Here is a 16,761-nt window from a genome sequence, read left to right as displayed (position 1 = left end):
TAAGTTATTTCTTTTCAGTTATATTTTCTTAATATTTATTTAGGTTGTTACTTTTCAATTATGTTTTCTTAATATTTATTTATGTTGTTTAATTTTAATTATGTTTTTAATTATGTTTTCATTTATTTTATTAATATGTTCTTATTAATTATGATTTATAAGTATAGGTAGGACCCATGAGATGGTGCGGGCAGCTGTTTCAGCATCGTGCAGTGCTCTTTCATTCTCCAGCACTCTTATCTATTTATACGTATTTATTTTCTATTTTATATATTTTTTCTCTTTCTCTTATTCATCTTATTTTTTTCTTTTTCAGGAATGATCGAGTAATCATGCAGCGATATTCAATATGTCTTTTCTTTTCTTTTTCTTATTTTTTCCTTAATCTTTTTATTTTCCAGTATAGATCATCAAGGGATAGGTTCACCTCTGGTCGAATGCGTCATCGCCTGGCTCGATCCATCATCGATTTTTAAGCGCGGATACGGGAAGGATAGGAAGAACACTGACGCGCGTGTCGGCGTGCACAAGCGTGGGTGTTCTCGGGCGCGATTAAACTACGTTTGATTGTTCGTATCGAAAACGCGAATTTAGAGTAGAGTCACCGTTTTTCTAACACTCACGTGAATGAACGCGGGCGCGACTTAAAAGTCCTACCGGGGACTTCGTTTATATTTGCTCGAATATTCGATTAGATTATCTCGCGAACGCGTTTTTTTAGAGTAGAGTCACCGTTTTCCGAACACTTGCGTGGGTGTCCGGGCGCGATTAAAAGTCCTATCATGGACTTCGTTTTAGTGTTGAAATTCGAGGTGCGCGAACGGTTTACCTTGTAGTGCTGTACATAGCTAGCCGATGTTATGACAATCTTTATATTTGGTAGCGGGGCGGAAATCTCGACAAATATCATCGAAAGTCTAAATACCAGTTAGCATATGTCACTTTGGATTTCAACTTAGAGTCACCGTTATTCTAACACTCACGTGAGTGTTCGCGTGCGCGATTAAAAGTCCTACCGGGGACTTCGTTTTGTTTGCTCGAATATTCGATTAGTTTATTTAGAGTAGAGTCACCGTTTTCGAACACTTGCGTGGGTGTCCGGGCGCGATTAAAAGTCCTATCATGGACTTCGTTTTAGTGTTGAAATTCGAGGTGCGCTTCGGATTTCAACTTAGAGTCACCGTTTTTCTAACACTCACGTAAGTGTTCGCGTGCGCGATTGAAAGTCCTACCGGGGACTTCGTTTTGTTTCTTCGACTTTTCGATTAGATTATTTCGCGAATTTGGATAGAACAGTAGAATCTACGTAATTATAACACACGTGAGTGTCGCGAACGCGATTAATGCGCTTTGATTGTTCGAAATTCGGAAGCACGAATTCAGATGTGCTTAATAATTCGTTATGCCCGAGGAGAGAGTGTCGAACGGTAAAGCTCTCTGTAAGTGGGGTCCCTGTAGCTAAGGCTAGATACCTCCTGTTAGCTAAGTCGCCCTAGATATCCGAAGCGGAAGGCATAAGGGATCGGTATCGTGGAACGCGGATTTTAGAGTAAAGTAGAGTCACCGATAGCCCGTGGGTCTCCACATGCAGTAACCTCCACGTGGTGAGACCTGGGTCGGTATTACTTGCATACTCTAATTATAAATTTTTTAACGCAAGTACTACTGAGCGAATGGCTGCATATTGTATTACTTTTCCAATATCTGTTCAAACTAATTCCAACTAAACATTAACATTTTTTCACTTTATATAGCTAATAATACTTCAAGGAAAGAAATATAACAGAAATTTATTGTACAATAATTTCTCAGAGAAACGAAAAGGAAATTGTTCTATCTCTCTTTTATGTCCGCTGTCATTTCTATTTATTCTTATTTACTTTCATTAATTATTCTTTGTGTATTTCGGGTGGGACCCATGGGAGGGGCCCATGGGCGAGGGCTTCTGTGCGGGTTGCTGTCTCAGCATCATATAAAGTTGTTTCTCTTGTCCTATCTTGTTGGGGCTCTCTATTCTTCTCTTTCTGGGGCTCTCTTTTCTTTCTCCAGATCACATTTCTATCTCATATTTTTCTTTTTGAATTATGTTTTCAATTATGTTATTATTATGTTATTTCCTTTTAATTGTATTTTCTTATTATTTATTTATATTGTTTCTTTTTATTTATATTTTTAATTATGTGTTTAGTTATGTTTTTTATAATGTTTTTAATTATGTTTCTAATTATGTTTCTAATTATGTTTTTAATTATGTTATTAATTATGTTTTTAATATATTCTTATTAATTTTGATTTATAGGTCTTAGGTATGATCCATGGAATGGTGCTTTTTTTGTTTCTTTCTTTAGCTTTCTTATTTATTCATATATGTTTATTTTCTATTTATAATCTATATATACATTATTTTGTTTTATATATTTTTTGTTCTTTTATTTCCACTTTATCCTTTTCTTTTTCAGTATAGGTCATCGAGGGATAGGTTCATCAGCGGCCGAATGATTCGTCGCATGGAGGGATTCATCATCGATTTTTACGCGCGAGTACGGGAAGGATAGGAAGAACACTGGCGCGCGTGTCGGCGGGCACAGGCGTGGGTGTTCTCGGGCGCGATTATATTACGTTTGATTGTTCGAATCGAAAACGCGAATTGTAGAGTAGAATCACCGTTTTTCTAACACTCGCGTGGGTGTTCGGGCGCGATTAAAGGTCCTACCGTGGACTTCGTTTGATTTCTTCCAAATTTCGATGGGGGTACTTCGCGAATTTCGGCTTAACAGTAGAATCTACGTAATTATAACACACACGTGAGTGTCGCGACGCGATTAGTATTTCTAAGGAGTGCGCTTTGATTGTTCGACATTCGGAAAGCACGAATTCGGATGTGCTTAATAATCCGTTATGTCTGAAGCGGACGGTGCAAATGGTGGAGCTATCTGTAAGAGGTGTGTAGTAGCTAAGCTACGCATACCCTGTTAGTTAAGAAGCCAGTGCATTGAAGCGGAAAGGTATCACGGATCGGTATCGCGGAACGCGGATTTTAGAGTAGAGTCACCGATAGCCCGTGGGTCTCCACATGCAGCAACCTCCACGTGGTGAGACCTGGGTCGTTAATACTTGGAAAGTCTAATTATAAATCTTATAACGCAAGTATTACCGAGCGAATGGCTGCATATTTCAATATATTTTCAAAATCCCTTGAATCTAAATTTTTATGAAACATTAAAGTATTAACACTGTATATTGCTAATAATATTTCCAGAAATAAATAGATTGGTTATATGATATTGAATATGGACAAATATTATGTATATTAAGTATAACGACTAAAGTCAAAAATAATAATTAGTAAATATATACTTACATATTGTATACTATTTTTATAAAAATAAAAATAAAAATTTATTCGGTTTTAAACTGTCTATTAATTAAAATTCCTTTCCTCTTACTCCACTATCTTTTTTTTTTTCGTAGTTTCTTCTATAGGAATAGTTTTTTTTTTATATTGTATTATTACTATTACTACAATAATAATATATAAAATAAACGTAGGAGAGAGATATAACCTATGCAATTTTATAAAATGTTAAGATAGATGCATGTTGATGACAATGTTTCTCGTTTGCGCTTGTAGTTCATATTTTGTCCATACCTATCGCTGAAATCACAAATTATGATGAACAACCTTACAACTTCAATTCTCTCTATTATACTTGTAGTTCATATTTTGTCCGCATTTGTCGCTTCAGTCACATATGCTTCGAATGAAAGGTTATGAACAGGCTTAATGTTCCTTTAGTTACCTAACCTCACTTCCGGCAAAAATACAATGAAAGGAACCATAACTATTTATAACTTAGTCAATGTCAAATCAGAACTAAATTTTCTATAGATTCTTTTAGAAGGTTTGAACGACACGTAGAATCACTGTGCACAATTTCGTTGGCTGTTCGATAGTATAAATGTGTCAATAAAAGAATGCTTTATATTTTCCATATGTAAAACATATTTTCCAAGGTAAATAGATAGGTTAACAATGGATTTTGGTACATTATTAAGTGTTGCACAAAAGAACGAAATTAATAAACAAGTAAGTAGAATCTTTTTATACGTTCTAATGAATTTAGGAGAAGTTTTTTTAATAGATCGTTTATAATTGTATTCTTGTAGTCCGTTGCTTGTTATCAAACTAAATTTACACCTCCGAAGAAGCAAAATAAACAATCAAAGACATTGTCGGATAATATAAAAAAATTTTTAGCCAGAAAGGAGGAAGAAGAAAAAAGGAAAGTTTTAGAAGAAAAAAAAAAGAGAGATGTATGTCTATATCTGATGCAAGGAAATCTTTGCAGATTCAATTTTATTATAAAGAAAATATTATTTATATAATTGAAATTCTCTGTTTAAGAATTTGCTTGCATTACGGGACCATAAAGCTCAAAGTCGTATAAATAAACATTTGAAAGTATGTAAGGCTGCAAATAAATCTGTAATAGCAGATGCAATAGATAATGAAAATACAGCTGTTACTATAGCAGGTATGTATATTTTTTTTTTTTCTTTTTTTTTTTTTAATTAACATTATTACTAATAACCAGGATGAACCATTTTGCATAAATACAAATTTAATAAATAATAATAAAGTTCCATATAAAATAGAAACGTGAACGATTCAAGTAATAAATAATTCGTAAATTTGATAATACCATATTATTTTGATATGGTATTATAAGTATCTATCTTCTTCTATAATGTTAAGAAAATTTTTAATTTACTAAACGTAACGGGCAATATTTTTGCCCGCAGGTTATATTAATAGAAGCGATATGATACCTTGTTTTCTCATCCAAAATGGACGTGGAACAGTTTCACGGATTTATACGACAGAAGATGCAAATGGAATGATTAAGGTTAGCCAACGAATTATAAATCAAAGATTTGCAAATATTCAAATTAAATATATAAGTGATGAAACATAGAATGCATTTGTATATATTTCTCTACTGGTAGATGTAGAAAGTTTAGAAAATAAATGTTGCATTGTCATGTGTATTTTATCAGTTGAGGTGACTCAACAACTTATTGTCTACGTTGTTCATTTTGCACATTTTTATCAATCAATTTTTATATTTATTTTTGTACTATGTGTACTATTAGTATGTGGAACTTTATTGTTGTTACAAATCATAAGCTGTTTTTCTCAATTTTTATTCATTTAAGATTTATATTTTATGATAATATAATTACATAATTTTATATCATAGGTCCTTCTCAACCAGATGAGGATGATTACGGATATGTTTCCCAGGAAGCATCTGCGTTTTATAATCAGTTAATGAATAAATATAGTAATTTGCCTCCTGAGAAGCCTCTTTTCAGTAACACTGGAAAAAGGACAGTAAAGGATATTGCATTGACAAAGGTAAAATATTTACTTTTATATTTCTTTTCGTATAACTTTAATTTATAATATATGTATAATATCATAGATAATATTATTGAAAATTTCCATTGTAGGATAGGGTAAAGCAAGCTCTAAAACAACAGGAAATTGAAGATTCACTTGGTCATAGACGAAAACGACGATCATCCACAGTGAATAGAAAAGAGTCAGAGTGTGAAGATCAGAATGACAAAGTACCCGAAAAAAAAACGAAGGAACAAGAAAAGCATGGAAAAGAAAAGGCTAAAAAGAAACCACCACCACCTCCAATGGATTTTGGAGAACTGTTGAAACTTGCAGAGAAGAAACAACACGAGCCAGTAGTTATTGATGCCAAACCAAAGGTTGAAGAACCAGAGAGATTGATGACTAAGAAACAAATGAAAGAATATATGAAAGAAAAAGAATGGAGAGAAAGAAAAGAGCAATTGGCCAAAGGAATAGATGTAACGAAAAAAAATAATGTTACATCTGAGATAAATAAGTCAAATAAATCACATACCCCAAAAAGTACAAAAATAACGATTGATAAAGCTTCTCTAGATTCCTCTGTACAAAATAAAAATTTGTCTTCGACAATACAAGATAAAAAGGCATCGGCAAAATCTAATAACATTTTAAGTGAAAAAAGTAATGTTATAACTAAATCTAATAATATAGGGAAAAATTCAACGAAGGATAAATTATTAGAAGAACGTAAAAAATTAGAGGCAGAAAAACGTAAGTTAGAAGAAATGCGTAAAGCTATAGAAAAAGAAAAATTGTTATTGGCACAAAGTAAATTGAAACAAGAAGAATCAAAATCGTTAATTAAACATCCAAATAAAGTTGTATCTCAAACAAAAAGTACAGATAAACAAGTTTTATCTAAAGATATTAAGACAAAACAAGCACCTACATCTGAAAAATTGCAATCGTCTATGTTAAATGAAAAGCCAAAGCAGTTTCCTCCGCTTAATATGAAGTCACTTAAAAATAAAATTGCATCTGGAAAGATTCTTAAAAAGCCAGGAAATTCTAACAAACGTAAGCTGATAATTGTTCTTCTATGATTATTAAACTAATGAAAAATATCATAAAATTTATATAAACATATTTTTTTTTTCTCCATAGGTCGTATATATGATGATGAAGAATATGATTCCGAATTGGATGATTTTATCGATGATGGTCCAGAAGAAGAAGGTGAAGATTATAGTAAATATATTAGTGAAATATTTGGTTACGATAAAAGCAAATATAGAAATGTGGATGATGATGATGATGATTTAGCAATGGAAAGTAACTTCGCACAACAACTTAAAGAAGAATATGTATCTACAAAAATAGGTAATTATAAAAATTTAATAATAATAATAATAATAATAATATATACATATATATATATATATATATATATATATATATATATATATATATGCTACACAATACTTAATTTTAAATTATTATATGATTTTCACATAATAATTTTTCGGTATAGGCATTATGGAAGATTTAGAAGATATACGTATGGAAGCCTTAGAAAAGAAACGGAAAGCTCTCTTAAAGAAAAAAGCAAGAAAGTAGTAAGCTGTATATTTTTAACAATGTTGGATAAGTACAAACTTATTTAGATAAACGTTTGTTTTTTTCTTTTTTTTTCTTTTTTTTTTTTTTCTTTTTTTTGTATTAAATGAAAAAATTATTTCACTGTTATACTTTTACTATTATGTTTTTATCAACTTCATATATCTTTTTTTTTTTTTTTGAATTGAGAGATTATTTTATTCATTCGAATAATTATTATTTTAAAGAGAACTTATTAAATATTATTAAGTATCATTTAATACTTTATGATAATTTTTTTCAGTAATAAAATTCGAGTCATAATTTATAAATATATATTACAACTTTTGATAAAGACAAAATATTAAATTATTTTAATTTCACATAAAATATACTAGTAAACTTTTTCCTAGTATATGTATGTATAATTTTATAAGATTTATTAATTTTTTAAACATTAAATATTTATTTATTGCATTTATTCATGTTATGTATAATATTTGGTCGAGTATAAATGCAAGACTGTATTTTTTTTTTTTTCTTTTCTCAACAGTTGTATATAAATCCTAGTTAATAAGTAATAAAATGATGATATAGCTTATCTTTTATTCGGAATATAATATTGCTTGAAATACTGTGATCTGTATTCATAATGTGTCATCAGTGATGTCGGTTTCTTGTAAAAGAAAAAAAAAAAAAAAAAAAGAAAAAGAAAAAATTCATAGATTCTTCAAAAAAAATTACTGTAGCACCGATAAAAGGATCTGAGTACAGAAATCGAATGTATGAAATTGTATATGTGATATAAATATCATTTATTAAGAACTATCCAATTATTCTTTTTTCTTTTATTATTATTAATAATTATTATTATTAATATTATTATTATTATTACTATTATTATTGAAATAGAATTCGATTTTTATACAAAATATATTATACATTGTAAGATTGAATAATTTATAAAAACTGCCAATATTTATATATCTCAAACATTTAAATGTTTATTCATGTAAGATTACATATATATATATATATATATATATATATGTATATATATATTGTAAGTATAGCGAATGCGATGCATGGGGATAATATTCCTAATACAATTAACAAGACAATTGAAGAAATATCTCATGTTAAAAAGGATATTTAATTTGCTAATACATAAAATGTTATCTTCCTAATTTAATATCAAAATAAAACATGTTCTCTTTGTAATAATAATCGTTAATCGTTTTAATAAAAGTATTTATTAAAATAATATATATATATATATATGTGTATATATATATATATATCTACGATTTTCCAATTGTATTACATACGTAAAGTGTAACATAGGTCAGTCACGTGATACCGATAGTTGATTTCGTATTAAAAAAAAAATGTATCCAATAGAAAGATTGATATGACGGAAAAAATGTATTCGTCCGTTGATAGTCTATACGCGATTGGAAAACAGCATCGTTGATATTTCAATGTAAATAAAATAAAAGTTTGATGTTCCGCGGGTTTTGAATAAACCGGAACCAACGTCACGTCACGTAATCCATATCGAAGTATAAGAGTTTATGGTCGCATGCAGCTCTCTCTTCCGGCAACCAGAGAAAGGGGATTTTGCTACTGCTGAATCTGTGGAAATATTTATACATAAAATACTCCTCCGTCATGGCCGTCGGTGACTTGAAGACTGACAAGGGCGTTAAAGATTTAAATGCTTATCTTGCCGATCGTAGTTACATCGAAGGGTGAGTATTCTTTTGTAGGAACTTTAACCCCCCGTGTTCCGGTACACGTGCTTCTCTTGTCGGCATTTTAGAGACACCTATCCTTCTTTGCTTCCTTTCTGTTTCATAGTACAACCTTCGACGAATGCATCGTTACAATCGCTCTTTAAAATAAGTTTATCGATGATCAAACGTCATCGTTAAAAATTATTTTCCCTTCTTATTGTCAAAATGACAAAAGAAATTTTTTTATTAAATTATTAAGATTATGACAGAGATTGATAAAAATTTTTTACAATACAAACATTATTCTCTTTATTCCAGATGTACATGTATATATATATATATATTATATCCGTCACATATGTGCCGGTATATATAAATTTAGGGCTATGAATTTTTACAAATATATATACCTATTTCGTACGAGTTAATCGTAGAACGATCATTTATGACTATTTTTAGATTTATTATGTTCCTTCAACTAGAAACGTATCAAAAAAAGAGAGAGAAAAAAGAAATGAGAAAAAAAAAAGAATCCACTGTTAATAACGAATAAACAATTGTCAAGGATGATTATGGAATTGATTTATTTCATTTAAATATTAGGTGGCAACCGTCTCAAGCCGATGTTGCTGTCTTTGAAGCTTTGGGAAAAGAACCTAATTCTTCTAACCCTCATGTACTAAGATGGTACACTCACATAAAGTCGTACGATCTAAACACACTTCCAGGAGAGAAAAAGGCTCCTGCTATATTAGCAAATAGTAGTCATTCTTCACAAGCTACAACCCCAGCAGCAGATGCCGCAGAAGATGGCGATGATGTTGATTTGTTTGCATCCGACGAAGAAGAAAGTGCAGAAGCAGCAAAGATCAGGGAAGAAAGATTAAAGGCTTATGCCGAAAAAAAATCCAAGAAACCAGCAATTATTCCTAAGTCTAGTATTGTACTTGAAGTTAAACCCTGGGGGGATGAAACAGACATGAAAAAAATGGAAGAAGCAGTTAGATCCATTAAGATGGATGGTCTTGTTTGGGGTGCTTGTAAGTTTTCATTTCTTTTGTTTTTCTTCTCTAAAATAATATCTATATATATATATATATATATATATATATATATATATATATATATATATATATATGTTTAATACATAGATGATTTGATTTTAGCTAAACTCGTAGCAGTGGGATATGGCATACAAAAATTACAAATAATATGCGTAATAGAGGATGATAAAGTTTCTGTAGATTTCCTGGTGGAACAAATTCAGGAATTTGAGGATTTAGTACAATCTGTCGACATTGCATCTTTCAATAAAATTTAAAAGCTTCTCAGTAATTTTAATAATGAGTTAATAAATATTGTTTGTATATATGTGCATATATTTGTTATTTAATATACCCAATTGACTGAAATCTATCTGACATATATATATATATCATCAAGTAAAATATATAACGATGCACATAACATCACAGCATTGAATAATTAATATATTATAATATTATATAATATAACAGTTAACTTAAAGCTACAACTTTTAGTCACATTTATTACTGAACTTTGGTCAGAATTAGGTACAAATTCTTTAGTATATTCAAGCCATTAAAGTGTTAATATATATGATCATCACGTTTTAATAAAAAAATCTATAAAACTTGTAAAAATTTATAGATACGTATTTCTTTGAGAAAACTGTTTTTAAAATCCTGCTTATTTAATAATGATAAACAATGAATTACAATACATCTTGTACTTTAAACTATAATACAAAACAAAATCATCAAAAACATTTTTACATTTATAAAAACTTCATATTTATAAGATAATAATTATAAAACTGTAATTCGTTTTTTCCTTATGCAGTTTTTTTTTTTTTTTTTTTTTTTTTTTTTTTTTTTTTTTTTTTTTTTTTTTTGTCATAGTTCATATTGTCATAATAATTTTACTTAGATCTATATATCACGTGGTATGAGTTCATTAAATTCAGGTTGAAGAAACTCTGCTACAATAGCAGTGACCATTTCATTAAGTGTGCATTTCAATTTGTTTATATCTCTAAAAAAAAAAAAAAAGAAAAAAAGAAAAAATGACATTACTTTTTTACAACTATTAGTAGATACTTACAAGATTATTATATATTAAAATAAATATATGTGTATATTTAAATAATGCAATGTATATAGTTACTTAAATTGTTAACTAATACTCACTGCTCTTTGGGAGATGCACATAATTCGCAGTAATATTTGATTTTAGGTTCTGTACCGCTAGTTCTTAAGGTTGTAACTAAACCATTATCAAATGTAAACGTAATCATTTGACTGGATTTGGAAATAGGTAAAATAGCTTTATTCCCTGGTTTAGTATTATCATAACCTGTTGTTAAATCACGAATACCAATTATAGAATATTTTCCGTCAAGAATGCTCGTTGGATACTGAAAATATAAAACACACAAATATATATTAAATTTAATAAATAACAGAAATAAACATTTTTTTTTTTTTAATATAAATATTAGAATATATTTTACTCACTTATAATAGAGTCTAATCTATAGTTTCATTAAAAAATGGTGTAAGGCAATAAAGAGATTGTATAACAGGCATCGCAAGCACAGCGAAAAGAAAAAAGGGTAGAAGTGTCACAAATACGAGACAAATTTTCACCGATTTGTCTGTCCACATATTTGACATTTTTGCTATATAGCTATATAGTTTATCTACTTCAAAATAAAATGCTGCTTTTTTTATACGTTAATTAAGTTATATGAAAAAGTACATAAAAACACATAATAATTCATTATATAGTAAATAAAGTTGATTTCATTCAATTTTAATCTGGTACCAATGTAAAATTATATATAAAAAATATATTTTATAAAATAATTAATTTTCTTGAAAAAAAAACAAAAAATCTACTATTTGTTTTTATATAATTACTTATGCACGATTTTATCTACATAAAATTACACTATAATGTACATTATCAAATTCTCCTAAACTTTTTCTATTTTATATATATATATATATACTCGCTATAATTTGAAAGATCTATAAAAGAAACTTCTATTTCTCGTAATATTTTAATAATGACACCTTTATAACATATTAGAATTAATATTGTTTCACTGCATTTAACATTCCGAGAATAAAAAAAATTAATGGAACTACGATTACTAACACATGTGCATAATTACACTAATTTAAGTGTTGTAATATAAAAGTATGAGTACTATTGGCCATCTTTTACAATCTCATGTATTACTGTGCATGCAATTAATTGACCTTGCAGCCATATAATGTTAAATATATTCTACTAGAAACTTTCCTGCATATATTGTGTTACGAATGACTAAGCAAATAAGAAAATAACCATATAAGATACAATATAACTCTAAATAAAAATAATAATAAATAGGAAGGAATGAATAAGAAAATAATAAGAAATAATAAGAAATAGATTTCTTTCTTTTTTTTTTTTGGTTATTAGTATATTATCAAAATATACTTACCGTATTTTGATTTCCATCGTAATTTCTCAAACGTTCAAATATTGCTTTAATTGTGTTTGATTTGTGACAAATCCAATAAGATATTAATGAGATATGCCATCCATACCTGTTAAATAAATATAATCAACTTTCTTTTTTTTTTTATTATTTTACATTCTGAAATAATCATCTATGATAAAAAAGAATGTCATACGTGTTGTATATTTCTTCCAATTTATCATAAAGAGAAAGCCCAATAGTTTCTAAATAAGTTGCCATTTGAACCACACATATACCAGCATTAATACCATCTTTATCCAGTACAAGAGAACCACACATAAAACCAATAGCTTCTTCAAATGCAAATAAAACATCTTTACCCTCTTTTATCAATTCTACGGTTCTGTTGCCCATCCATTTAAATCCTGTTAAAGTTTCCTATAAATATTGAATTATTAAATTATTATAATATGATTTTTAAAATTAAAATTCACAAATAAATCATTTTACATTATCTAATATTTATGAAATACAAACCTCAAAATTGAAACCTTCCTTTTTAGCCATTGAAGCTAAGATTTTACTAGAAACTGTAGATGAAAGCATATAAACGTTACTAATATCAGCATCTGGATATTGTACTTTATATATATGTAACATCCACCAAGCCAATAATGCACCCAATTCATTGCCATTAAATATATACCATTCTCCGCTGTAATAAAAAAAGAAAATATTTTTCCATTGTTAAAGAACTAAACGATCTTTATATACATTTAAAAATATTTCTTAACGTTTTAGTTTTTGTTGCACAAGCAAGGCGATCGGCATCTGGATCATTAGCAAGAATAATAGATGATGAATGTTGATTCGCAGTTTTGATACTTAAATCAAGAGCACTCTTTCCTTCTTCTGGATTTGGAAATTTAACTGTTGGAAATTCTGGATCTGGTAATTTTTGTTCCTCAACGGCTATAAATGGCTGCAATATAATAAGGATAACTGAGATTATTTCTTTTAATCTTTCTTGTAGTAGTAATATTTTATAAATACTCTTTGTCAAAAAAAAATTTAATAAATACCTTAACATTTACAGCATTAAATGCTGCAGTCATGTAATCATTTCCAACACCATGCATAGCAGTATAAGTAAATTTTAGAATAGTATTTTTATTTACTTCAGGATATAAAACATTTTCTTTAATACTTTCAAAATAAGATAGCATGATATCATTTAGAGGATCTTTATATAAAGGAGACTCATATACTTTGGATATATGCCACGATGATTCAGATGGTTCCAAATTTTCCAATATATTTTTTTGAATTTCTTTATCATGAGGCGATACAATTTGTGCACCGTTTTCCCAATATACTTTATAACCATTATCATATTTTGGATTATGAGATGCAGTTATCATAATTCCAGCTGCACATTTATATTGTAATACACCATAAGGTATAAACGGCGTTGGACAAACTTTAGAAAATAAATAAACTTTAATATTATTTGCTATAAAAACAGCTGCTGTCAATTCTGCAAATCTAAAATAATGTATATTATCGTTATATAATAGATAATATATAATACTTAAAATTTTTAAATACATATATATTACATTATTTATAAACCTTTTACTGTTATGACGACCATCATATCCTATTATAACACCTTGTTGTAATAAATTAGGCATAGTACTAAGTAAATATTTTGTCAGGCCTTGACCTGTTTGTACAATTACTAAATCGTTCATTTGACTATATCCTGGACCCATTCGACCTCGAAGACCAGCAGTACCAAATTCTAATCTTTTAAGAAAAAGATTAGATAATAGTTGGACATCATCATTATTAATAATATTCTCAATTTCTTTTTCAGCTATTGAATCCTGAATAAAATAAAAACATATAATATGATTAATAAGTGCAAAGAACAAAAATTATATAATTATTTATTTTAATAGTTTATACCTGATTCCATTGTAACCATTCATTGATCTTTTCATCCAATATAGTATTGCCAGTATTTATTGAATGTTTAGAGGACATAATTAATATTTATTTTATTGATATCAGAATTTGTTTATAGGCCTTTTCTAATGACGATATATTAGGTAAGAACAAGATATAAAAAAAAAAAATATATTATTTGGTATTAAGTTGATTTTTTTATTTATTTCAAATAAAAATTTGTTAATTAATTATATAATAATAACAATGTTTATACTATCACCAAAGATCAATCTATAATTCGCTATATATATTTATACGATGATTACACTTATACCGTTAAATCGTTATTTAGTACTGATTTTAATTTCATGTAATGTTACAACGTTTGATAAATTGTGTCGTAATATTATCTCTTAAGTAATAATTTTATCAAGACATTTAATCTTCCCCGCTAAACTTCAAATCGCTCGTAAATATTTTTCAAGTTTTACGATCACGCTCACGTTAACCTTTAAAAACGCGATGTAGCGTATTTATATTAACTACACTAACCAAATGTAATCTTTATATAAATAATATTGTTAAAATATAAGCTACATGTATATATATAGTTTTAAATGTTTATTTTGATAATCATAAAATATTTTAATTGATAAAAGATATTTTTCGTCCCTTTCAAGAAGTCACATATATATATATATATATATATATATTTGTATATCTAGACATTATTAACATAACAGGTGGAAACTTGTTATTTTAGTGAATTAATGAAAGAATTTAGAAGCAGCTTCGAAAATATTTATTTTACATAACATTTTGATAATAAATATAATGTACTGTGTATGTTAATTAAAATCTAATAAATTATAAATTAATATAACAAAGAATGTATCCAATCTTCATCATTATTTGATATTTCATAATTTTTATTTATTTCTATGGACGTATCATCACTTTTCAATAAATCATTTAATAAATTTTCTACGTTTATTTCAGGTTCCACCGTAGGATTTTCCAATGATTCATTTGTCACAACTTTTGCCTTTGCATTGTCATTAACATCCAAAGAAGGACAAGGTTTAATAGTTTCAGGTGAATTTTGTTTTTGAATTTGAATATTAGAATGTAGATTAGATTTACTAGATTTAATATTAGAGATATCTTCATTTGAATTCGATAAACATTTACTGTCTGAACTTTGATCGTTATTGTCAACAGTTGGCTGTGATTTTCTTTTTATGGCATGAAAATCAAATTTTTTATATTGTTTACCTACAGATATACTTTTTAATTGTTTATTAGTTGTTTTATGAATTGTATTCAATGTAGTTATAGAAGAACTTGAGTCAATTGACTGAGAGGTGTTACTACATTCTGTTGTAATAAAATTTGCATTAATTTTTGGTACTGTGATAGGCATAAGTGGAGATATAGATGCTTCATAAGAGACAGTTATAGGTAAACCATCTATTTCCACTCTTGTTACCTTTAAATTAGAAGGTGTAGTACTTTCTCCAGTAAATTTATTTATTTGCAATTTTGGATCTAATGTAGAATTAGGAGATTCTACATCATTATGATTTTTGTTAATATTGCTAATATTTGACGTGTCTTTGTTATTTTCTATTTGTTTGGTTACACAATTATCTAAGTCATTTTTCATTTTATTAGCATTGCAACTATATTTTGAATTTATAATATTTTCTTTTAAATTAGATTCTTCTGTTCTTGAAAGTATTTTCTTAGATACATTTTCTATGCTGATTATATTATTGGTATTTTCATAATAGGGATTATTTTTATCATTTTTATAAAAAGGCTGATCATTAGTTTGATCCTGTTCGCAGTCTTCTACATGTATGTCAACATTTTGAGATTTATTGTCAATATTTTCTGATTCATTATTTTTTAAGCAGTATCCATCATGATCTGAAACAGAAGTAAATTTTCTTGGTTCATATTTCATTAATACAGATGTTAGTATTTATAACATTTATAATAGCATTATCGTTAGAGCACTGTGTACCTGTTAAAAATTCTTTTAAAACAGAATCAGTAGAAGGAGTTTCTGGGGGTGTATATAATGTTAATTCTGTAGATACTGGTACATAATTATTCATTGTTTTCAAATTAAAATCATCCCAATAACATGACCAAGTATTTCCAACTTTCCTTTGGATGAATATAAAGTCTGCATGACCAAATGGCCATTCACACTAAAAATATAATACAATTTTTAAATATTATAAAATCCTTTATATATATACATATATATATACACGTATACAATAAAGTATTAAATGAGATTAAATATGTTTTCACATAGCAAAGAAACAATATACTTCTTCTCCTTCACATGCCCATATAGCCTCATGAAAATTAATTTGTAAAGCTTTTATTCTTCTTCTGAATCCTCTTTTATCGCATAATGGACAAAATTCTTGCATTATATAATTTAATTTTATAAATTAAAATAAATAAATCTGATGAAGACACTTCTTTTAAAATAGTCTTATTATAAGTAGAATATTGATACTAGGTTAGAAAATAGAATTTTCATAGTATAATGGAAGATGAATGAATGTATACGA

General features: G+C 27.9%; 3 protein-coding genes across 5 annotated transcripts; 1 reads left to right on the top strand and 2 right to left on the bottom strand.

Annotated features, from left to right (window-relative positions):
• Positions 1-3,847: 3,847 nt before the first annotated feature.
• LOC124432666 (protein SPT2 homolog) lies at positions 3,848-10,098 on the top strand. The gene is made up of 10 exons (XM_046981727.1): positions 3,848-4,087; positions 4,168-4,314; positions 4,406-4,535; positions 5,262-5,419; positions 5,515-6,466; positions 6,554-6,769; positions 6,921-6,994; positions 8,549-8,736; positions 9,325-9,761; positions 9,888-10,098. The coding sequence occupies exons 1-10, from the start codon at positions 4,034-4,036 to the stop codon at positions 10,040-10,042; spliced, it is 2,511 nt and encodes an 836-aa protein (XP_046837683.1). The 5' UTR covers positions 3,848-4,033; the 3' UTR covers positions 10,043-10,098.
• Positions 10,099-10,243: 145 nt separating this feature from the next.
• Positions 10,244-14,834, bottom strand: LOC124424820 (phosphoglucomutase-2). 3 transcript variants are annotated; one of them, XM_046964341.1, is made up of 10 exons: positions 14,431-14,834; positions 14,186-14,310; positions 13,847-14,103; positions 13,297-13,759; positions 13,009-13,196; positions 12,752-12,929; positions 12,429-12,652; positions 12,236-12,341; positions 10,932-11,158; positions 10,244-10,776 (listed from the first exon to the last, which is right to left on the bottom strand). In XM_046964341.1, exons 2-10 carry the CDS (start codon positions 14,261-14,263, stop codon positions 10,674-10,676), a joined length of 1,824 nt encoding a protein of 607 aa, XP_046820297.1. In that variant the 5' UTR covers positions 14,264-14,310; positions 14,431-14,834; the 3' UTR covers positions 10,244-10,673. The 3 variants fall into 3 exon arrangements, with proteins under 3 accessions (XP_046820297.1, XP_046820307.1, XP_046820288.1); XM_046964351.1 differs by having other exon boundaries at positions 14,502-14,834; XM_046964332.1 differs by having other exon boundaries at positions 14,186-14,834.
• Positions 14,835-15,029: 195 nt separating this feature from the next.
• LOC124422243 (uncharacterized protein PF11_0213-like) lies at positions 15,030-16,757 on the bottom strand. Its single transcript, XM_046958449.1, has 3 exons — positions 16,513-16,757; positions 16,197-16,386; positions 15,030-16,099 (listed from the first exon to the last, which is right to left on the bottom strand). Exons 1-3 carry the CDS (start codon positions 16,615-16,617, stop codon positions 15,042-15,044), a joined length of 1,353 nt encoding a protein of 450 aa, XP_046814405.1. The 5' UTR covers positions 16,618-16,757; the 3' UTR covers positions 15,030-15,041.
• Between the last annotated feature and the right edge of the window lie 4 nt (positions 16,758-16,761).

The sequence above is a fragment of the Vespa crabro genome, chromosome 1 (assembly GCF_910589235.1).
Source record: "Vespa crabro chromosome 1, iyVesCrab1.2, whole genome shotgun sequence".
Classification (NCBI taxonomy): Eukaryota; Metazoa; Arthropoda; class Insecta; order Hymenoptera; family Vespidae; genus Vespa; species Vespa crabro.
The sequence above is the reverse complement of the archived record's forward strand: the minus strand, read 5'-3'. Positions and strand labels throughout refer to the sequence as shown.